This window comes from Melospiza georgiana, chromosome 3 (assembly GCF_028018845.1).
Source record: "Melospiza georgiana isolate bMelGeo1 chromosome 3, bMelGeo1.pri, whole genome shotgun sequence".
Taxonomy (NCBI): domain Eukaryota; kingdom Metazoa; phylum Chordata; class Aves; order Passeriformes; family Passerellidae; genus Melospiza; species Melospiza georgiana.
Genome location: NC_080432.1, coordinates 18,522,867 through 18,546,986, shown reverse-complemented (window position 1 = coordinate 18,546,986; position 24,120 = coordinate 18,522,867). Strand labels below are relative to the sequence as shown.

At 42.3% G+C, this 24,120-nt stretch overlaps 1 protein-coding gene across 2 annotated transcripts in view; it reads left to right on the top strand.

The window, feature by feature from the left end:
* The first annotated feature begins 9,746 nt into the window (after positions 1 to 9,746).
* CNIH3 (cornichon family AMPA receptor auxiliary protein 3) overlaps positions 9,747 to 24,120 on the top strand; it is a 48,511-nt gene continuing 34,137 nt past the window's right edge. For both annotated transcript variants that reach the window (XR_009114256.1, XM_058020488.1), the window contains exon 1: positions 9,747 to 9,887. Coding sequence is in view for 1 of the 2 variants with exons in the window: in XM_058020488.1 (XP_057876471.1) it covers positions 9,807 to 9,887 (81 nt within the window). In the remaining variant the exon portion in view is untranslated. The remainder of the gene's footprint in view (positions 9,888 to 24,120) is intronic.

Genomic DNA, 24,120 nt, shown 5'->3' with positions numbered 1-24,120 from the left:
GCACATCAAACTCTTTGCTCAGCTGCTTCAGGTCATTTGCAGTAATTCTGCCTTCCTTCCTTGGGATGCACTTCTTCATCCTCTTCAAGGTGAGAGGAGTTCAGTAAGTCCATTTGTGGACACAGCTCATCTTAATTCTTTTTCCTAGTGACTTGTGCTACTTTTGTGATATACTTTTTTTTTCTTTCTGTGCATCTATTACCCTGTTAGTCTGCTCCAGCCACCTGCCCTATTTATGGGCATTTTAACGGAAGGAAGTTAATAGAAACTCATATTGGGTGTGAATTTCCATTTCACTAATTCACACTATTCTTGCTGGGGACGCTTCAGTGTTAAAGGAAAAATAGCTTACAGGACTTTCAAGGCCAGATTGCTTTCTCCCAGCAAGACAAAGTGGCCTTAGTGGGAACTAGGGCAGCTAAGCTGCAGTGCTTGGAAATTTACACCCTAATTACCACAAATTAGCTTCTCCATCCAGGCCAGAACAAATATGTGGAGAAACTCAGAAGGTTGTCCAGTGTGTTACCTTTTCCTACAGGGTGATCTCCACTGAGTGCACGTGGGTCATACTGAGAGCATCTCAGTGGAAAACCCTTTTGCAGCTCAAATTAGCAAAAGTGCTTTCTGATTTTCAGTTCCCTGAAAGTTCAAAGTACCACTCAGAAGGCAGCATGCATGTAAATTACAGCAGTAACTGATGGATTGGAAACACCTGAACTGCTAAAATGTCTTATTTGCTCCCATTTCAAGCCTGAGTCCCCCAGCTTGGCTAGCTTGGCTTAACTCAATAACTTTGCTTATGTTAATTGCTTCAATGGACACAGAATTATTGCCACTAAAATGAATGCTTCAGAAGCCAAAATAACCCCTCACTGGAATAGTTGTTGAAAAAGATTTTTCTTTTAGAACACTATGTCCTCAAAGAAAACCTACCTGGAGTTCATTTGATTTTGAGAGTTGCTTTACTTGCAATCCAAAGCAACTCTTACAAAATCTCTTTGAAAGAGAAGAAAAAAAGTTAATTTCTGTTATGTGTTGTTTCACAGAAGTTTATAGGTCAACAATTTACGTAGCCCAGTCAGCAAGAAACACACATATAGCATCTACTTCTCTGAATCAGAGAGCTGGCTGATGTCAAGGTAATTGCATTGGTATAAGGCTGTTGTAGCTTCAAGGAGATGAGAGCTGAGTTTTTCTATAGAAGAACTAAATACCTTGAACAGAGAAGAAGACTCTGTGTGTGCAGTGCTTGTGAGTCATGATATTTTCCAAAAGGCTGTTTAACTTTCTGAAGTTGATGTGAGTCATAGTTCTCTTCCCAGGTAATGACTAGTTAAGATCCCATTTAGCTCTTCCATTTCTCTAGTAATCTCTGAGACCTCTGTTTCATTGATCTTCCAGGGAACAGCAGCTTCAGAGCTCTGAGTGACAGCTGAGAGCTTTAGGAAACAACACAGATCCTTCCATTTGGAGAGCACAGATGACTAGAGCTGGAACCTGTCACTGCTCAGCCACTTTTGTCACATTAAAGTGACAATTGGTTTAACAAAAGAAAGCTTGTACTAACTGTTTAATGTAGGTACAAAACATACAGGATTGGGGGAAAGGTGACTTTGAATGACACAGATAAAAATAGGCACAAGGGCAGGTTTTTTAGTTATGACATCAGAAACTCTTTTTCTCCTAACTATTGCTGGAGTTAAACTGAGTATTTTAGAGGACATACAGAATATATTAAAGATCTAGATCAAAGCTTATCTTGTGGTTTAGGGAAGTTTATCTGGACATTTCAAGGTTACAGAAAGAAAAAGAATCACAGAGTGGGTCAGTCACAATGGGTCATCTGGTCCAACCTCCCTAGGGTCATCCTAGAGCAGGTGGATTTTGTCCAGATGGTTTTTGAATATTTCCAGGGAAGGAGACTCCACAACCTCTCTGGGTGCCCTGTTTCAGTGCTCTGTCACTTGCACAGTAAGGAAGTTCTTCCCAATTTTCAGGGGGAGCTTTCCTGTGTTCCAGCTTCTGCCTCTTGCCTCTTGTCCTATTGCTTGGCACCAGAAGGTAGAACAGAAACTGAAATACTTGCAATACAAAAATACAAAATGCATTGGAATCTCTCAACAGGATTTCAATCCTTCTCTTCTTTGTAAGAGATAGGTAAATTGCAGAGAATCACCTTGTCTTGCTTGTTCTTCTTCAGACTGGCAATAAAAATACATTAGGATGTTAAAGCCAGGATGTATTAAATGTATTAAAGATTTATATTTAGAATAAAAATCATCTTTCAGCACAGTGTTCTCAAGAGATTTCTTGCTAAACATGTTCCCAACTCCTCCATTGCCACCTCCAACCTTTTCTTCTGGTATTTTTCCAATTTACAATATGAATTCTTCAGTACTTGTTGTCAAATGCTAAGATAGTTTTTATAAGGGATTTTAGCTGAAGTGACTAGAAATTCTAAGTGATACAGAGTGCTATAATCATTAGTTTTACTCCTACAGTTAAAAATATCCCTATTTATGGCTTTTCTATTTTCTCTGGTTTAACATGAAGAATATGTTCCAAAGTTACAAAAGATTAGGGGATCAGTTTGGAGAGGGTTTAAATTCAGTGTTTTAAAAGAGTTGCATTGCTGATGTGCTAATAATATAAATCATGTTTTTTGGCAACTGATTTATTTATTATTTTCAAATAGAAATCAGTCAAACCTGATACTAATTTAATGAGTTAGAGGACAAGGAGACAGGGCTACAGAGGTCCTCAGCTGATGGCCACCAGATAATTCCTACTGTAACTGCAGCACATGCTGCTGCACACCTTGCATGGCCTCTCCTTCCTTTTGTACCACAGATGAGCCCACCTCTCATAAAACTGCTTCAAAACCAACTTTTCTGAATTAATAAAGCCATAATTGAATGTTTATATATTCATTAGTCAACACTGTTAGTTATGCAGACCATATTGTAGCTATTCATTTATGCCTGCAAGTTAAAAATGACTAAGACCATTAATTCACTGAGAACACATATGTCAGTTTGGTGAAATACTGATTTTTTTTCCTAAATTATAGCAAAGACTCCAGGTCTAGGTTTTCTGCAACAGATTGTTATTTTTGGGACAGCAGGGATGAGCATTCAGTATCAGTCTCAGTACAGAAAGACAAAGAGCATTTGGTTTAATTGGAGATAATTTAATCATCCTCTGAGAAGGAGAACTTTTGAAGGGCATTGCATATTTGACTTTGTTCTGGCATCTCTGTTCACAGTGATGAAGCCATGGGGTGTGATCTGATACAGCCTGCAGTGGGTGGGAGCACCAGCAGGTCTTGGAGATTAGCAGAGTGTTACAGGGTGGGAAAAAATGAAATATTGTCAAAATCTGGCCCAGAGCAATCTGGCCCAGAATGTTATTTTAGTGTTTGGACAAATGCATATATTATGCAAATTGTCTTATTAGAGGTCTGCAGGGTCTTCAGTGACTAATGAAGGATTTCTTATGAGAAAGCTTATTCACAAAATTTGTCATTCCTTTTTCATTCTTTGATGGAATTCAGTTATTCAGAATTGATGAAGTTGTAACCCACTCTCTCCCCAGCACAGACACAAATTAAATTCCTTCTTGGCAGGATTAAGCAATGTTAGCAAGAATTACTTCTGTAGGCTTTCCATGTATTGATTTGAAGCAAAATAGGTAATGTAAAAGGCAATTAAGACTGTTTCAGATATTCCATGTTAAGATCTTTCTATTCCCTTCATGGGCTCCCATTCTTATGTTTGGCTTCCCCTCCAGACCAAAGATCTGGACCAGTTCAGAAAAATCTTCTTGGGAAAAACACACAGATGCTATTTTGCCAATGCTGAAAATCTCATTACTAATTTATGGAAGGTTCTTGCCTTCCATGTATTGGAAGGATTTCACACCTGGAAGGAGGTAACTTTTGCCCGATGAAGATGACTTGTCCTGTTGCCATGAATAATTATGGTTTTGTCTAATTCTAATCCTTCTGAAAATTCCACACATAGACATTAGAAATGTGTTGTAGTTAAGCAAATCCTTTCCCCAATCCATTTCACTTTAAAGCAGGACCTCCCCTGCAATTGCTTTTTCCACTTGCTTTTTCTCCTCTGTCCTGGAACCAAGGGCAGAGATCCTGTCCTTCTGGGGGGATTAATATCCTGTCAGATATTTCACCATTGGTGAGGAAGCAGTCCTGATGAGCTCCCAGGGGATAAAAGCTAGATTTGGAGGAGGTATGGAAGTGAGAGGCAGTAGATGGACTAAGCTGAGACTATGAGCAAACAAGAAGATAAGGGGAAAACAGGCTAATGGGAAAGAACTGTGCAGTAGAGGGACAGAGGAGGCTGGAGCAATGAGGAGAAAAGAACATCTTAAGAATTAAGAGGTGGACTGGCATCTGTACTCACTAAGTTGCTCCACTAATCCTGGAGGTAATGGGAAAAGTCACAGATTCCCTGATGACAAACACTCTTGTAATTGCTAGCAGATCACTGGTGTCATGAAGAATCAGCATGAGTGCCCTGCCAGTGGTGCTGGTTATCAGAGCATGGCACAGAACAGAACTGAGATCACTTTGTTTTCAGCTGGGGGATCTGAGCTGCAGACCTGAAGCCCCAGTTTTGCCAGGGGCCATTATGGATATGAGTGGGATTCTGTGTAATTCTGATACAGGCTGGAAAGACAACAGCAGAAGCAAAGCAACTATAGTGTCATGCTCTGGACAGTCTTATTTTGCTCTTTAGGAACATTTCTGTACCACATATTAGTTAATCCATGTTTTAAAGTGGATTTCTATAATATGGAGTTTGTAGCCTAACAGGAACCTTACAAACTTCACCAGGGACAAATGTAAAGTTGTGCACTAAGCAGGGAATAAGCCCTGGCAATGAAACAGGCTGGGACCTGACAATTCTGCTGGAGATAACCTAAGACAGGCAGTGGAACAGGTTGCCCACAGAAGCTGGGCTGTCTCTGTCCATGGAGGCTTTCCAGACTGGTCCAGATGAAACCTTGAGCAATAAGCCTGACCTTGCCTTGTCATGCTTTGCACAGGAGGTGGGACTAGAGACAGCCTGAAGTCCCTTCTGACATAAACTTTCCTGTGGTCTTATGATAATGCACTTAAAATTTATTCATCCAGGTCCTACAAAAAAAGGTGAAAACAGCTGGCAGTAAAATGAGATTATTGTCAGTGGGTTTGTGAACTATCTTATTCTTGGAAATCTGAAAATGAGACTTCATTAACAAAATGTCACTTGCCTCTATTATTGCAAAGGTAACCTTTTGAAAATGAACTGACCATGAAATAACAGAATAGTTTCATCTAGAATCTGCAGATAATCTGAAATAATAATGCACAAGGATATGAAATGCTTCTATTAATCTCTGTGGGATATTAGTGGTAAAACCCAATGATGGCAATTTGTATATAAGCATTGTTAATAATTTAGTATTACTTAAGGTTCACAAAAGAGAGAGTCACATGTATTATTAAAAATAATTTGTGAATGAGAGTTCTCTACTATAATTAATATAATGGCTTTTACTCTAACAGGTATTCACTAACATGTTACTCTTAACAAGAATGTAGCAATAATACATAAATCTTGAAACTATGAACTACTTTCGCTGAGGGTGTATCATCACCTTGTGGATGGATTTACAGTGATTTTAGCCTCCCACTTCAGGGACTGCAAGCCTTATAAAGACTTGTCCTTTAAGTTTATCCAGTTGTGGTAATTATTTGGGAGTTGAAAGGACTCATTAGCAGTCCCTTCTCATCTCTGATGCTGTTCTGTAAATTAGCCACTGGAAATTTCTTTAAGTACCTTCGAATTCTTTCATTATCTAGCACAAAAGGTCATTTCACATAAAATCAAGTGCTCTGAGACCTGCTAATGTAAGGACATGCTGAACTTGTGAATCTATTAAATCTGTTATCACAATCTGTTTTCACAATTGGATGTTTGGTTTTGAGGGCTGTCTACTGCTCACCAGATGTTCTCTGTTATATTTACCTAGTGACTGAATTTTTATGGTTCCTTCATAGAGGTCCTCACCATAAAAACCATCCTTAAGTAAAAAAGTCCCCAATCCTGTTTGTGCTTTGAGCTATGGTGATTTTTGCAGAGTGATAGCTTTGAAAATCAGCATCTCAGTACTATTTGTACAAATGCAGCACCACCATGTATCTGCTTGTGATGACTCTGTGTGAAATTGGGATCAGACTGTACTGCAGTCATATTTTTCAACAAATATGCAAAATAAAGAAAAATTCTTTCTGCTTACAAGCAGCAGATCCAAAGAGGGATAACTAGCATTCCAAAATTGAATCTGCTCAAGGAAAGCAAGAGCCCTCACAATCTTTTGTAAAACCCTTTTCTCCTCAGGGTTTACATATGCACTGTCACGATCTCTTTGTGGGTACTGTGGGACAAAGCCAGCTCATGTAAAAACTTGTGCTAGGAACTGTTGTCAAGCTTGAAATGCCTTGTGTACCCATTATGAAATATATTTTTAAAAAAGAGCCTCTGGTTAAAGATGAAACCCTTTTTTAATCAGTCTGAACAGAATTTACTTTCCATTTCTCACCTCTCTACTTGGTCTGCAATTCATCTCATGGTTGAGCTTTCTGACTATATTTTCTGTTGCATTCCTGAGTTACAGGTGTGAGCCACAGAGAGAGAGAGAGAGCAGCAATCCCTGCTGGAAATGGCTTGGGAATACCATGGAGGAAGCAGGAGCATGGGTGAGATTTTGAAGACGGAAGAGTGAAAGATGAAGTGCTAAATCTGAGACTGGCAGCTAAAATGAGCTGCTGAACATCAGAGAGCAGGAATTACTGCATTTCCTGAGAGTGCTGCAGAACTTCTGAGCCTTTTATTTCCAGTAGTAGAAACCCACATGGGTCTCAGGAAGTGTTAAAATGACAGGTTTTGAAAGCAACAGTTTTTCATCAAGGCAAAAATGTATTTTATATGTATAAAATAGGTATCTTATGCTCTGTGTTTATCTGTTCTGCCCATTCCAGGTCCCCTGAGCAGATAATGCTGCAGTCTCAGCTCCCACAGCCTCCACCCTCAGCTCCCTCTTCCTCCACCCTGGCTGCTGTGCTGTACATCATTTCAAAGGAGCACAGCTGGGTGCTGGACTGTAATTTCTCATGCAGCTCAGATCAAGTCCATTAGTTTATTTGAAGGTTAGGACCAAGACCATGGAGGTGCACGAGGAGCTAATAGACAGACCGGTGTTCCTGCTGTGCTCACGGGGGCTTAAACCAGGGAGAAAATAGTCAGGCACATCCATATTATTTTCACCTTTTGCTTCACCATTTGCAGCAGTCTCATTCATAAATGACAAAGAAACAGCTCCCTGCTGTGAGGTCCTCATACCACAGAGAGCTGTAATGAGTTTGTAACGAGATGGAGATAAGGAAGGTTTTTTGTGATTACTCAGACAAATCTCTGAGTGCAAATCAGAGGGGTATGTCTTTCCATCACTCTCCATGGCTTAAACATCTGAGGATAGTTAAGGTATTCTCATGGCATTTTGTAAGAAGAACTCAGTAAGACAAAAATGTTCTAAATGCATCTTTATGGATTTCTTGCCTTCCGTGTATGTCAGAATCTTTTGTAATTTGACAGCCACTAGCAGTGATTAATGGCTGGCAATATGGCTGGGGGCAATGTGTGTTTCAAAGTCAGAATCAGGGAAGCCTCTGTGATCTGGGAAGTCTTTGGCTCTGGAACTGTCTCCTTGCAAAATCAGAAACAATTGTTTTGCCTGTGTGCTCCTTGAAGAGCTCCAAATAAATACCTGGAATATTAATGAAGATGAGAGTGAAAAACAGGGGAATATTCACCTTGGAGTGTGGTGCTAAACTGAGATTTAAGGGTTGTTTCTGTTTCAGTCCTTTATGACAGCTATAGTAAATTTATATTTTTCATATGTATGCATATATATTTGTGGAGGTGTATACATATAAATGCTCAAGAAAGAAATATTTTATTTTCATTTCCTTAGAAGAATCAGGTGTTTTTTGTGTTGAATCTTAGCATGGGTAATATATATCCAGATATTAAAGTAACCATGGCAAAATAATTAAATAAATATTTCCAAAGATGACTCCTGTACCTCATTCACTGTTCTTTTCAAAAGGTATGTTTATGAACAAGCCATTTACATCCACAAGTAGATGCTCTACAGGATTTCAGGTACAAAAAAATTAAAAGGTCAGACAATTACAATAAATAGGTTTACTGTATAACATAAATCTCATTTCTATTTGCCATGTCCTGTCCTTCTTAATTAAAGCATCAGACCTCACATACAGTCTGGAGCAGCTCAATTATGAAAGGTCAGATCCAGCAGTTTATTCCTGATTGGTTTATTAATTACTGGCCTTGACTCTTGATTCAAATCAACACTCTTTCCTCGGGATAAAAGTGATTATTATGCTACAAATAATATGTTACAAATAATATACTGTACTTTTAAACAAAAAATATATTGGAAATATTTACAAAGAAAGCTTCCACTGGAGTTGGCTTTGATGGAATTATGTTCTCTTGTGCCATGAAGTCTGACTTTCACAGGTGACCACTGGCAAATTTCTAAACAGTGTTGTTACTGAATCCCTTTAATCCATAAAATGGATGGAAAAAATGCTGTGAGCTGAAACTCTATTTCAGTTTTGTAAGGATACAAATACATAACTTCAAATACATAAGCTTTCAAATACATAACTTTCATCCACGGTTTTCAAGATATTTTTAAATGGGATTTCTGATGGTTCTCTGATAGTTTCTCACGAAAACTTTCTGCTTGCAAACCTACTCTATTGTGCCAGCTCCAAAGAAGTGGAAGAACTTTTGATGGCAAATCAAAACCAGATCTGCAGAAACAGCTAAGTTGTGTCTGGAGACACTGTGGATGCTGTTAAAGACAAGGTACTAATGGATCTATCCATTAAAAATAAGAGAAGGCAGGAGCTTGCTTTTCCTTTGTTATTTAGTGTATTTAATGTATTTAATGTATTTAATGTATTTAATGTATTTAATTTTCTATGTACTTCAGCAACTTGGATATTGCATATACCTGAAAGCAGTGGCAGTTAAGAAAGGTTTTATTTATTTACTCCAACAGTAAATGCCTTTTTCAGCTGATGGGAAAGGGCAAACTGGTCCTGCTTTGCTCAGCTGCTCTGCTTTGGTTCATGAGCTCTTGGGCTGGGCTCCTGTTCCCTCTGCCTCAAAGGATGGACACTCCACCGCTGGTCTGAGCCTGGGGAATGCTTCACCCTCTTTAGCTGTCCCTGAAAGGAAAAAAAAACCCCAAAACTTCAAAAATCCCCATCAAAGCACTTCAAGTTTAGGCACATAATTATCTTCTCAAGATTTGGCCCGAACTGATCCCAGCCTACGCTCCTTCCTCTCACGCTGTCGTGACAGGATTTCAGTCAGGAACACGCGGCTCTCTCTGCCTGCAGACGCGATCGAGCGGCAGCGGAGCCCCGGGCCGGCCGCGCTCCGCCGAGCCCGGACCCCCAGCTCATCCCGCCGGGAGAACCCGCCCCGGGTGGAGCCTCCGGGGGCGCGGATCGCGGCCGAGGGGCCGGGCCGGGGGCGTTGCGGGGCTCGGGGCGGGCCCGGGCGCGGCTGCGGGGGGCGGCGGCCGCCCGGCCCCGGCTGCGTGAGGCGCTGTCCGCTCCGCCGGCCGGGGGCTCCTGTGCCGCTCGCCCGCCGGCAGCTCCCGCCCGGCGGAGGGGGGCGCGGAGGGCTCTCCCCGCCATGGCCTTCACCTTCGCCGCCTTCTGCTACATGCTGTCGCTGGTGCTGTGCGCCGCCCTCATCTTCTTCGCCATCTGGCATGTGAGTACCCCAGCCCCGCAGCCCCCGCGCCGGAGGCGGCTCCAGCCGCGGTCCGCGCAGGGTCCCGGTGCCGTGAGGGAGCCGTGAGGGAGCGGGACGGGCTGAGGCGGGGGCGAGCAGCCCCTGGCCCGGGCGGCCGGGGAGCGGCGTCCCGCGGTGGGGCCGGGGCGGACGGAGCTTGCCTGAGACCTCTGCGTGTGCGACCGTGTCAATTTCACTGCTGGGAGCGCACGGAGCCCCGGCCACGGGGCTGTGGCAGCCCGGGGTCCGTCTGTGGCACCTCGGGGTCTGTGGGACCTCGGCGGCTATGGCAGCCCGGGGTCCGTCTGTGGCAGCCCGGGGTCCGTCCGTGGCAGCTCGGAGTCTGTCTGTGGCAGGCCGGTGTCTGTCTGTCTGTCTGTCTGTCTGTCTGTCTGTCTGTGCCAGCCCGGGGTCGGTCGGTCGGTCTGTCTGTCTGTCTGTGCCAGCCCGGGGTCTGTGCCAGCTCGGTCCCCGCTGCCGGGAGCGCTGTCCCGGCCCCGCGGTGCTGGCGGCGCTCTCCAGGTGACACCATCCGCTTCTCTCGCCTGCGAACAGAGCGCTGTGACGGGGAAACAGCCCCGTTTCTGATCAGGCAGATACGGTGTTTTCCCTTAATAACTTCCTAAAAAGTTGGATGGGAAACTCGCTCGTCCTTCTGATACACGACCCGCACATTGTGGTCCACCTTTGTTAATTTCACTGCACGGGGCTGCTGTTCGTTCCGTGCTGTTCTGGGTGCCTGTGGTAGGCGTAAACGTGTAACTCAGATGTGAGATCGCTCTAATGCCTAACTTGCAATTCTTTTGAACTGTTACATATTTTAGAATTAATTACACTTCGTGTGTGCTACACGATAGCTCCGTGCTGTAAGCATTCAGGATGGAGCCGGGTAAGTTGGAATATTGAGCGAGTCTCATGGATGCTTCCACAGCTACCTGATGGAGTATGATTAAAAGAAAAACCCTCCTTTGACTGACAAGCAAGGGAGCTGCAGAGTTTGTTTTTATTGAAATGGAAGTAAAGCTGCTAGCTTAGTTGTGTTTGCACTCTGAAAGAAATCCTTCTGTTGCAAGAATGCTTTGAAATGTAATTATTTTGTACTCTTCATGAGACTGTTACAAGTTCTTTTTTTATTATTTTTTTATTAAGGAAACCACAAAGCTGTGATGGTATTGCCAACTGCTGTTGTGATGTCAAAGTACTGCAAGGCTGTAAAGGATCTGTAGCAGGCAGCTACTGCACTACTCTGAAAAAAGGGGTAGTAAAATTTAGATTATTACTCATGTTTTCTCTCCTCCTCTTCTGCAAACCTTTAGGTCTCCAAAAGTGAGAATTCCACAGCTTCCTCAAGGGGCTTAGAGTTAGAAGTGTGTTCTCCTTTGAATCTCTAGCTACAAATTAAACTGCAGCAATTTTAATGGTTGTTTTATGTGTTTGAAGTTTGTCACTGTGTCCTCTTTTTTTTGAGTCTGGAGTTGATGTCCTGTGAATTCATAAAGGACTTGTAGCAAATCTGGCAAATAATTCTCCCATAAATGACTGCAGTTACTGCAAATTTACTCTTATTGAAACATTTTTTAAAACTTTCATTCTATAAACTCATGAAGAGCAATCCCTGAGTGCAAGAGCTCTGTAAAGGCAACTAGGAAAGAAAACCTCTTCTTGATACACTTATGTTTATGCTGCATGTTTCTTACATCTGTTGAAAAATTGTTGAGGGATTGAAATGGAAAATGGCTGGAAATGCTCTTGTGTTGTAAGAGTGAAAGAATTGGCACTATCTTTTCTAGTAAATAGAAAAATTCTAATAAAATACATGGTTTGTGAAGGAAAGTCATGGAATAACAGATTTAACACCCTGCCCAAATAAACTTTTAGGTGTCCATGTTATCCACATACACAGAACACAAGGACTTCTATTATCCTTTCTGTAAGAACTGGTGCAGCCTGGTTTCTTCTCTAAGTTATGTATTGAGTCATAGGAGTTTCTTTCACCTTAAACATCTCAGTAGTGAAAATCTTCCCAAGAAACAAAACTCCTACTCCTTCCCTGTGACCTGATTTTTCTTCCACTATAATATACTGGTAAGGGACAGTAAATATATTGCATATAGGTTCTAATAAAGGCAGAGGAGTGTTCCCATAATTACATTGTCCTGTGTATTTTTTAAGACATTCTGCTGCTAAGAATAAGTTGAGTGTCCTATCACTCTGGAAGATTTCTGAGAATAAGAATTTATATTTTGCAAATTATTTTAAAGGATAAGAAAAAGCTGTAGCATTTGGACTTGATATTGTTCTAACCTGAAGCTGAATGAGGTTTGGGCATATATCTGGAATGATTTAACAGCAGATTAAGTAAAATTTCCTTTTCTTCCTGCTGGAAAGTCAGATGAATTATGAATTTCATTCATATTGATCTAATAAGTATAATATAAACTGTACAACCAAAACAAGAGAGTAAGGTGAGGATTTTTATTTTTGGACACTGTGCTTTTCTGGTGCCTTTCCTCTGAGAAGTTAAACTGTCTGTACATTTCTTACTCTTTGGAAGCAGACAGAATGAAGCTGCTGAGAGCATTTTAAAGGAATTGAGAACAAAATGCACACAGTCCTCCAGATACCTGGAATATATTGTAATATTTTTCCTGCCTCTGGGTGATTTTCTTATATAGGTAGCCAGAGGTGTCTGTCATAAAAAAACCTCCCAACAAAACCAAATTAGAAATTATCAAGAAACATTTGTTAATAATAATTCCTGTGCAGAGCTTAATGTATTATTGCTGGAATTCCACTCATATATATTAAGTGGAAGAAAAAGGCTTGAAAATCTTCATGTTCTGCATTAAACCAATGTGGCACTCTGTGGTGCAGGAATTTTTACAGCATTTTGGTTGTTCAGTGACCACATTTCCTCTGGGTGTAATGTCACAGTATTAGGAACATCCTATAGAAGTGTGTGATACAACGAACAGCAAAATTTGTTCTACTAACTGCATAATTTGATATTCTCATCTGATCTTGTTGGAAGCTCAAGAACAGTGTTAGTCCTCCTACTAACTATCACAGGCACTTTGTTTTGCTGTCCTCAGCTCTTTTTCTTCTTTATATACAGCTTTTTACTGATCAGTTTCATTCCATTCCTAAATGATACTGAGCTAAGATTTTAGCTTCTTGTTAACAGTGAGCTGAGCCCTATCCAGTCTGTTTGAACTCCCAACAAGCCTTGACACAGCACATTCATTTCTAGTGTAGCTCCACTGAATTGTCTCAAGTGAAGTTAACTGAAGTTGACCAAGTTGTGCCTTAATTCTCCTCAGTTAAAAAGGGATGTGCTTGTGTTGAGTCCTGCAGCACTGTGTTCTCTTAAAGCATATTGAGTAATCTGAGTCCTTCCCTTCTGGTGATATTTTAAGATGGAAAGACTTCTTTGAGATTTGTTATTTAAAGGAAAGCTTTGAGAAAAGAGCTTTTCAAAGTGGTCCATGGCAAAGCAATTCATAAGTCCAAGAACATTGCTGTTAAAAAGAAAAGAATTTCCATGGTGGGCCATCTCTTTTTCAACTCGTACAAGCAAATCTTTGCATGTGACTGCTTCATAACCTAAGGATTGCCAGAAAGTTTCAGGGCTATCGTGCCAGTGAAAAAATTGGCAATGCCAGTGTGAGAAGTTGTGCCACACTGGATGTTTTCTGGAATATTTTGATATAGCTGAGAACACAGATGAATCCAGGAACAGCCCATTGGCACAACAAGAGCGGCGTGTGTCGAAAGTGATGGCAGCTACTTGAGCCAAGCTTAAGGAGAATAAAGCAGCAGAGGATGGAGGTGTTTTGGTTTATGCCCCCCACACCACCTTATTTTTCTTTTGGATAGTATTAATCTTGATAAACTACTTAATATAACTTTGGCTTCACTTAACGGTTACAAGTTCACAAGTATGATTAAAAACAGTGGCAGGCTGTGACTGAACAGAGTGATATAGGCTAAGATTGACTTGTAGTTTTAATCAAAGCATCCTTTTTTTTTTTTTTTGCAAACACCAGGGAATTAAGCCCTTGCAATCTGTATTCAGTGTTGTTCAGTGTTGTTTCTGCTAATGGCTTTGTGGTTTATGTTTATCAGATACCTTGAGTTATCTATGCCTTGTTTTCTCATTTGCTAAGTGTGAGTAATGGAACTAAACTGCAAGTACTGCCTGTCACTTTATTTAAGACTATTCTTAAAATGTCTTTGCTTTCTGACAGAAGGTGCTATACACATGTAAGGTGTTGCCACTTCTGGTTTTTGTCACTGTAGCATCCTGGTGATGTGGACTGTAATTATCAGCACTCGAGTTTCAATAGCTCAGGTAAAAAATTCAAAAGCTCTCAAAGAGTTGTGGATGCAGAATTTGATGAGTATTTGGTTTCTGACTTACTTAGGCTTCTTCATAAAATTCCTAGTTTAATTTCTGATAAATTGTACAGCCTTAATTTTGAATATACATAAAAAGCACATAAGCTTGGCTTGACAGCAAATTCAGTTGAACAAAACACTTTGGTCGCAAACTGAGTGCTGATCTGTCAGTGTTCTCTGTGTTATCTGTGTCTTATTGTTTCTGTAGCTGAGGTTTGGAGGAGAGCTCTGCCTTACCTGAAAGCTGTAAAGAGATCTGTGATCTGACTTGAGCCTGTGCTTCTCTCTGGTGAAGGCTGCCAGCCATCTCAATTTAACCTCTCTGCAATGCTTTAGAGCCTGTCTAGAGAATAAAGTCTGTCATTTCCTTACAGACTTCTGGTCAAGCCTGAATTCTGTTCAGACATTGAAGTTCAGTACTGTTCTCTAATGAGTCATTAATGCATTTCTCTGAGAATGTTGGTTAATTATGTGCTTAAAAATAAAATCAGATTAATGCTTGATGAAGGGGAGCACAAATGCTATTGCTGTGTGTTATACATATTTCTTGAAAATTTCTTTTCTTGCCCAAGCAGCTAAGCACATTGTCCCTCAAGGTTTTATAGTCAGGACAGTTTAAGGAATGAGTCTGATATTTCCACTCTTTTTAAATACAGCACAGCAAGACTGCCCTGGCTATAACATAGCTTGACAGTTCCCTTACAACTTTTCTTTCAGAAGTTTGTCACATTAATGCTGACAGACAGATATTAGGCCAGGCAGCACAGGCTGTGGAGCAAACTGTATCTTTTCTATTGGGAAAGAGGTATATCTGAGTTTTGTAACCTTGCCATGCTTAAATAATAATTAAAAAGATCACAGAAGTCAGTCTATGGGCCCCAGCACAGACTTAAGCAGCATCTCTGTGTATGCTTGAACTGTCATGATGAGATTTATTTGGAGAAAGATTTTAAATTGTGTCTGTTTGCCACTGGCTGTAATTCTGGATGCCTCACAAGGCACAGTGACTCCATTATCTGTGTAAAATAAATTATTCTGTGGAGTCTCGTGCCTCCCACAATATGTGCAGAGAGCTATTTAAATCTTATTTGGTTGTCACATATCCGAGGGGTTTTTGGTCTTAGGATTAGTTGTAAAATCTACTTACTAAAGGGATTTATATCTAAATTGGTAAAGAATGTATTTCTAGTGCTTTTAAGTAACTGCTATGCTTGTTAATAAGCAAGGCAATATAGCTGTCATATTTTATTAGACCATGAGTAAAACTCTTAGACTGAGTTGGAGGCATGAGTTTATAGTTCATTACATGTGTTTGTTTATTCAGCCACCACATACTGCATTAAATCAAATTTAAAACATTGAATTCAGCCTTCAGACCTCTGGCTTAGTGGGTTACCCTCACCCCAACATAAATATCCTTTTAGCAAAGTGTTTTTCAGAAGGAGGAGAAAGCTCAGCAGAGAATGTTTTCCATACAGATAACAGACACCTCTTTGACCCATTCCTCTTTGTCAGACATGCCTCTCATTTATAACCAGTGTGACTGCTGACAGCTGGAGGTGACTCTACCAGGCAATGGAACTTGGTCTCATTTAAGCTGTAAACTGGGAATACTGGGAGGTTTACTATTCTGGTGATGATAGTTTGGAAAACACTTCCAATTTCTGTGGAAACAAAGAGTATCTCCCACATGAAACAGGTAAAAATTAGTATTATTTCCACTTTGAAAAGAGTCACTTAAAGTCACAGGGCAGAGTCAGCTGATGGGGTAAAGGCAGAAGAATGTCAAATACTGTTTGATTTACTAGGTCACCTTCCAGGGTTTCACAGCTGGAAGTTCCCTGTTAAAAATTCAACTTGTGACTGCGATGGTGTGCAGAGAACAAGAAGTAATTTTATTAACTGAATGGTTCCTGTATTCCTTGTTAGTAATTACAACTTCAGAAATGTCTTGTTCCTCTTAAAAGAAATGGTAAAAGGTTCATAGAATAATTTTGATTGGAAGAAATCTAGGAAATCATCCAGTCAAATCTCTTCTTCAAGGAAGGCTTAATTTCAAGGTTAGGCCAGGCTGCTGAAGGACCTGTCCAGATCACTGGTGAACTCTCCATGGGTGGAGAGATGAAACAGTGCCTGGATGGATGAGGAGAGAGCTGTGGATATTGTGCACTTTGACTTCAGCAAGGCTTTCCTCACTGTCTCTCACAGCATCCTCGCAGGCAAACTCAGGAAGTGTGGAGAGGGTGAGTGGACAGTGGGGTGGATGTGGAGCTGGCTGAATGCCAGATCTCAGAGGGCTGTTACCCATGGCACAGGAGAGTGGTGTCCCCTAAGGGTTGGTACTGAGCCCAGTGTTGTTTGGCTTACCCATCCATGACTTGGATGAAGGGGCAGATGTGTCCTCAGCAAGTTCACTGGTGGCACCAGGCTGGGAGCAGAGGCTGATACCCCAGAGGCTCTGCAGCCTTCAGAAGGACCTCAGCAGGATGGAGAGATGGGTAGAGAAGAACTGCCTGGAGTTCAGCAAGGGCAAATTCAGGGTCCTGCACCTGTGTTGGAATAACCCCAGGCACCTGTGCAGGCTGGGGGCCAACCTGCTGGAGAGCAGCTCTCTGGAGAGGGACCTGGGGGTCTGGTTGGGCAGCAAGCTGTCCCTGAGCCAGCAGTTTGTCCTTGTGGCCGAGAAGATGAATGGTATCCAGGGATGCATTAGGAAAACTGTTGCCAGCAGGTCAAGGTCCATGGTCCTGGCCCTCTGCTCAGCCCTGGTGAGGCACATCTGGAGAGCTGTGTCCACTTCTGGGCTTCTCAGTACAAGAGAGATGTGGAGCTGCTGGAGCAGGTCCAGGGGAGGCTACAAAGGTGATCAAGGGACTGGAGCTCTTCCTTCTGTGGAAAGGCTGAGGGAGCTGGGCCTGTTCTGCCTTGAGAGGGAACCTCACCAATGTCAACATCTGAAGGAAGGGTGTGAAGAGGACAGGCTCTTCTAGAGTGGTGCCAAGCAACAGGACAAGAGGAATGGGCAGAAGCTGATGCAGAGGAAGTTGAAGGAGAAATTCTGTACTTGCAGCTGAGCACTGGGACAGATTGCCCAGAGAAGCTGTGGAGTGTTCCTCACTGGAGATATTCCAGAACCATGTGGACACAATCCTGTGCCATGTGCTCTGGGATGACCTTGCTTGAGCAGGAGGTTGGACCAGGAAACTTACTGTGGTCACTTCCAAACTGATCCACTCTGTGATTCTGCAAGTTTGAGAACTTGTTCCAGTACCTTATTCATTGCACTGTGAACATTGTTTTCTTACACACGGCTGGAATTTCTGTGGTGCAGCTTCTGGTGCAGCTTTTTATGTTGTCCTTATGGTGCATTCCCCTGAAAAAAGTTTTGTGCTAACTTCTGTGGAACCCATCCCAGGAAACTGAATGCAAGATCACGGAGCAAATCCTCCTAGATGCCATGCTAAGGAAAAGAAAGAAATGGTTGGTGACAGCCAACACGTCCTCACTAAGGGCAAATCACACTGAGAAATTTGGTGACCTTTTACAACAGGGTTACTGAGTTGATGGATGAGGGAGGAGGAGTCATCTGCCTGGACTTGTGCAAAGCATTTGTCACTGTCCTGAGTGACATCCTTGCCTCTAAACTGGAGAGACATGGATTGGACAGATGGATAACTCAGTGGAATCAGCTGGACAGTTGCACTCTCAGAGTTGTGGTCAGCAGCTCGATTGTTGAGACCAGTGACAAGTGGTGTTTTTTGGAGGTGGGAATGGGAACCAGTGCTGTCAAACCTCTCTGGTGACATAGAAGGTGGGACCAAGGTCACCCTTGGTGGGTTTAATGACACCAGGCTGTGGGGTGTGGTCAACACGTGGGAGGGAAGGGATGCCATCCAGAGGGACATTGAGAGCTGGAGAAGTGTGTCACAAAACAACACAAAATGAACGACACTCGCACGCTGAGATGTCCAAGGCAAAAAAAGGCCATTTTATAGAATTCTAAAAGTGACCATGGATTGGAGGATGAAATTGTCACTTCTCCAACCACACTGGTCAAACTAACGGTTCATCAATTCTCTCTTCCTCCAGAAGGAATGCAAAACAATCATTATTTACATGAAAGTATGTGAGAAACTCCATTACAAAAATGTAAACATCAGAAGGCTTAGAAAAACTTTAGAAGAACAGGGCGACAGAGGTGGACCTGTGTGAGCCTTGTGACATTCAACAAGGCCAAGGACCAGATCCTGCTCCTAGGTCAGGTGCAACCCAAGCACAAACACAGCCAGGGTGGAGAATGGATGGAGAGCAGCCCTGAGCAGGACTGGGGGCTGTTGGTTGGTGAGAAACTCAGCATGACCTGACAACGTGTGCTCACAGCCCAGAAAGCCAAACGTGTCCTGGCCTGCATCAAAGGAGCTGTGACCAGCAGGTCAAGGGAGGGGATTCTCCTCCTCCACTCTGCTCTCCTGACATCCCACCTGGAGTGCTGTGCCCAGCTCTGGAATCCCTAGCATAAGAAGAACTGTTGGAGTGTGTCCAGAGTAGTTCCACAAAGATCCTCAGAGGTTTGGAGCACCCTGAGAAGGCTGAAAGAATTGGAATTGTTCAGCCTGGAGAAGGCTCCAGGGAGACCTTACAGCACCTTCCAGTACTGGAATGGGGCCTACAAGAGAGGGACTTTTTACAAGGAACAGAACAAGAGGGAATGGCTTTGAACAGAGGGTAGGTTTAAATTCAGAGAGCCGTCAGTGCACTTTGTGAAGGGAGGACAAAAGTCTTTACGTTTTTCTCAGCTTCCCATTGAAAAGGTATTGCTATAAAGAAAGGATTTATTTTAGGATTGTCATTGTGGAAAGTTACATTAAAATCACAAAACATTGACAATGGAAGTAGGTTTTCTCAGCAAGATACTGCAGGAGTGCTGAACTTGTGGCTCCAGTTTTGATTATGTGAGCACATGAAGCAGAACACAGGGGAGATGAAGAGGTAGTGCCATCACTGAGTTCTTCCATTGTGCGTGGCTCACCAATGTAACAGGTCATGAAAAATCTGAATTGGTCTTGGGTCCTTTTGTATTTCTATGCTTTTGCAGATCATGTCATATTCTAGTTGTCAAATATAGGTTGGGTTTTTTAAAATACATCCAGAAGTCTAAGCACATTGCTGGAGAAACCAAAGCTTAAAGAATTAAGGAAACTGACAGTAAAATGGTAATAATTAGCAACTTATAGCCCTTGCAATTATCTCATACCAGATAGTGTGCAAGTGCCAGGCATTGTTGATACAAGCACCATTTTTTTTAATAGAATGACATTTGATTTTTTAAATGCATTTAAATGCCAACCATCTTCACACTGTGTGTGAGTCACGGTTTCAAGTGTGTAATTGTTTAGTCAATCTTCTGTTGCATTATTATTTTATCACGCTATGAGTTTGGGCTAAATAGTTCACATTGTATCAGCATCTAACTAGAAACTTCTTTATACATTCAAAGAATGGGCATTTATAAGCAAACATAATGAAGGCTCCACTGAAATCAATTTGATTGCATGTGCTTCAGAGTTGTTCTTCCCTCAGTATTATATAAACACTATTAGCAGATCCTTTAGAAAATTGATTTGCTGATCATCCAAGTGACAGGCTTGTTTGGAGCTATGCTGAAATGTATCTTTATCCTTAATCATGCTCCTGTAATTAAACTAAGGAGTTTTATGAGAACATGGCTGAACAGATGAGGATGTTTTTGGGTGTTGTTCTTTTAATCTCAGTTTTTGATCACTTTTACACGTTGTTGTGTCCCTTCGCCTTGCCTCTTTTCTGCAACCACAGCTCCAGTGCTGCTTTATTGCTTGCCCTTGCTTCAGCCCTGCAAACCCAGCTGTGTGGCTGAAGGCCATTTCACATATGTCTGTGTGTGTGTGTCTTGGCCTTGGAGTTATTTCCTCCAAGTTCTGCCTGGCCTCTTTTTGGCCAAGAAAGAAAACTTGGGAAGGTCTTTAAGGTGCTCATCCCTGCCTGGTGCTGCCTGCATTTAGAAGAGCCCCTGTTCCATTGTCCTGCCTCTTGCTGGTCCAGCTGGGCTCCTGCTGTGCCCCTGAAAGTCGGGAAGCACAGATCCAGCAGAATTCCTGCCTCCCACGGGCTTCTTTCTGAGACAGCTTTAGTAGAACCCCACTGCTGAGTGGGTAACAGGGAATAAAAATGATGTGGGAAGGGGGAAAATGGAACTGTGGGAGGGAGGACTTCAGGGAGAAAGATGTGAAGGAAAGAGGAAATGAGAGGAAGAAAATCCTTGTATGAGCAAGAGGACTAACAACAGGGAAGATTTCTGTGTTCTCATTCTCATTTGGGAGGCAATTATTTGGGCAGAAGAGGCTGCCTGAAGCCAGAAAGTGTGGTTAATTCAGGTGGTGGATGTTTTTGGAAAGCCCATGTTATGAGTCTTCTGTGTGGGTATGGTGTAATGTGTGACATGCTTGAACAGATTTTTTAGTGACAGAACCTAGATTCCTTTATGTGAATCCTGGTTTTTGGTGAATGTGCATAAATTGCTGCTCTCAGGAATGGAGAACATGGGAGAGGGGGGAAAAGTATCAGCAGCAATGAGAGGAAAACTAAGGAGTGTGTGGGGAAAAGGAAGGTAATGCTTCTCCCAAGCATGTATCAGCATAACAGAACTTTAAAATATCAAAATAATAACTTGTAGCAATGTGTAGGAGTCTTTGGAAGCTCAAGAAAAGAACAAATTGTGTTGTGGTGATAAGACTGGATACTTGCTTAGAGACAGCACCAGCCAGCTGGCCAGTCTCTCACCCCTGACTTTTATCTACTGATACTGGAAAGAATCTTCTCTTTTGATCTCATTCTCTTACCGTCTTCTTTGGGGCAAATATTTTTTTCTAGTTGTACCTATTTTGGTACATTTGCCCATCTGTTTACTACCCTGTCCCTGAATTTATTCTGCAGAAACAGTCTGTTTATTCCTAGCTTTGGATTATCAGCTTCGAGCTGTTAAGTAATAGAAAAAGTGCTTTGGTTCACTTTGAGAATAATTTATGAAGATGGAGCTTTGTGGCTGTAGTGCATCTGTGTGTTTCTCCTTGCACATACTATAATTCTGGTGAGAATTAAAAGATAAGTGGAAACATTGCATGGGAGCACACTGAATTTAAGGTGAGATAGATTAGAGATTGTTTGTAATTTTGAGGAAAACCAGGGGCAGAAGAATAAACCATCTCACCTCCATAGGTAGGCAGTTATCTTGCTTCCATACAGAATAAACCAGCTATTGGTCCACTGTAACCAGGCCACCTTGTGCACCTGGCCAGCCTCTTGTACAGGTGTTTCACCAACCCATGTGTAGCCTGTCCTCAGTTTGGTGTGGAAAAAACTGGATAGTGAAGAATTTGGCCTATGCAAGTAGCAGATGTACAAATCTGTAGTGATGCATCTGTGATATAGGGGCTGTGAGAAAGACATTGGAGTTGTTTAATTTCTTACTGTGTTTTTTTAGTTGATATGGAGTTTAGTGTAAAGAGAAGCAAGGGCAAAGCAGTGCTATCTCTTGTGCTGAAAGCAGAGTTCTGCAGCCTCTCCTGGACATGGACAGAAAATCACACTGCTTTCATCTCCCTCTGCTTGGCTGGGGGACTTGCAAACCAATTAATCTGCACTAGATATTCCCTGAATCAGAGCCACAGATCTGAGTTTGACACCTCAGCTGTAAAGCTTGGATCCAAACTCCCATCATTTCCTCTTGGCCCATTGAAGACATCAAGACTAGGGGTGAAGTCTTGGCCTAAATTTATACATATGCTTGTTGAGTTTGTCTGCAGATGTGGTCCTTGTTTACAACCTTTCCAGGACAGAAGACAAAGCTGATGCAAGAATCTGTATGACTTTGTTATGATGACCTTTGCATTGATCAAGGCACTGGAGCATCTCCCTTCTGAGGGAAGGCTGAGGGAGCTGGGCCTGTTCAGCCTCAAGAAGGGACAACACATTGGGGACCTCATCAAATGTCTGTCAGTGTCTGAGGGAGGGTGCCAAGAGGACAGAGCCTGGCTCTTCTCAGTGGTGCCAGTCAGCAGGACAAGTGGCAATGGGCAGAAGCTGATGCACAGGAGGTTCAGCCAGACTGTGAGGAAGAACTTTCCTGTGCAGTGACCAAGCACTGGACCAGAATGGCCAGAGGAGGTGTGGAGTGTCCCTCACTGGAGATATTCCAGAGCCATGGACACAATCCTGTGCTGTGTGCTCTGGGATGACCCTGCTTGAGCAGAGAGGTTGAAAACACTGTGTTCCCTTCCAACCTGACCCATTCTGTGATGCTGTGACACCTTTTCTTGGTTTGCTGAATGTGTGGCTGTGGCTGGGAATCCTTGTTGTAGCAGGTTGTTTGCTTTTCAAGTCCTGACCATCACATCAAGTTAATAACTAACTAAGAAGTGACAGCATTCCCAGTAATGACATGTCAGTTTGATGTCACTGGTGCTCTGTGAAAAACTGATCTTGGGGTTTTGGTGCTGGACTGAAGAGATCAGAAGCAGTTAGAGACTGAAATGTTTAAAAGGTTTTGATCTTGTTATCTAAATTGAAAAACCTGTTTGTTTTATAAGGAATCCACATTAAGTACCCCAGTGCATGTAGGAGGAGGAGACCATATGCATGAAGAGAATATTGGCAGCATGCTTGTGTCAAAAGCACAAGGAGTGTGGGAGACTCTGTTCCCTATTGCTGCAGAGATTCCACCTGTATTTCCCCCAGCCTACAATGATGCACAGATATTGTGCCTTTGGGGCTGGTGGGAAACACTGTCAAATGCTCTGTAAGATTTTATTGGAAAAAAGAGAAGAGCACACATACAAGAGCTTGGGAATGCCAACCATACCTGCTGCCTTTGGTTCAGACCCTGATATTAACTCACCACTGACCCATGGAGTCTTCAGCCAGCTGAGGTAGAGGAATAGTTTCTACCACACTGAATGTAATTAAATGGAAGCATTGCATCTCTGTGTCCAAGAAAGCTTCCCTTCTGTTCAGAACAATGTGGTGTATTCACCAGTTTAGGTGCTAATTGAAAATGTGGGGTTTTTTGCCTTCTTACTGGTAGCAAATGTTTGTGTCCCACTGAGGGGTGAGTTGTGGAGCGTGTTTGATTCACAGAACACTGCTGCTTTCTGAACTAGTTCCCTGTAGTGAATGCAGTAAAGTAAGGTGTAAAAAAAAAAAAAAAAAAGGAAAAAAAGAAGAATAGTGACAACAAAATGATGAAATCCTTTGAGAGGGAAAGAAGGATGGCAGTCTGGACACACCTTAAAAATTCCTCCTCTGCTTGAGGTCTGTTTGGAAATGTGTTCAAGCTGCAGGGAGCAAAACTATTAACCTATTTAGAAGCAGGCTCTGTACAGCTATATTAGCATCATCCCTCCTGCACAGCTTGCTGCTTGTCTTCCTTCTCTTAACAAAATGCACTTTATATGTGCACAGCTGAATTTTGTCTGGCTGCATTTCAGCTGCTGTAGACTGGAAGACAGCGAGTGGGTATAAAGTTGTGATAAAAGCCCAGGTCATCTCTGTCTGTGGTGAATCAGTGGGACATTTGTCTCTGCTGCAGGAGGGGGCTGACATCTCACTTCCAGGATGACTGGGGAAGACATTTCAGTATCTGTGGTGAGTGAGTGAGTGAAATCTGTGACCAGAGTCCTGTTGTTCGCCAATAAAAACTGTTTCACCTTGCAGTTAGATTAAATTATTTTTAAAAGCCCATTTTATATGAGTTGTAGAAATCTGTCAATAGATGGTTGTCAAA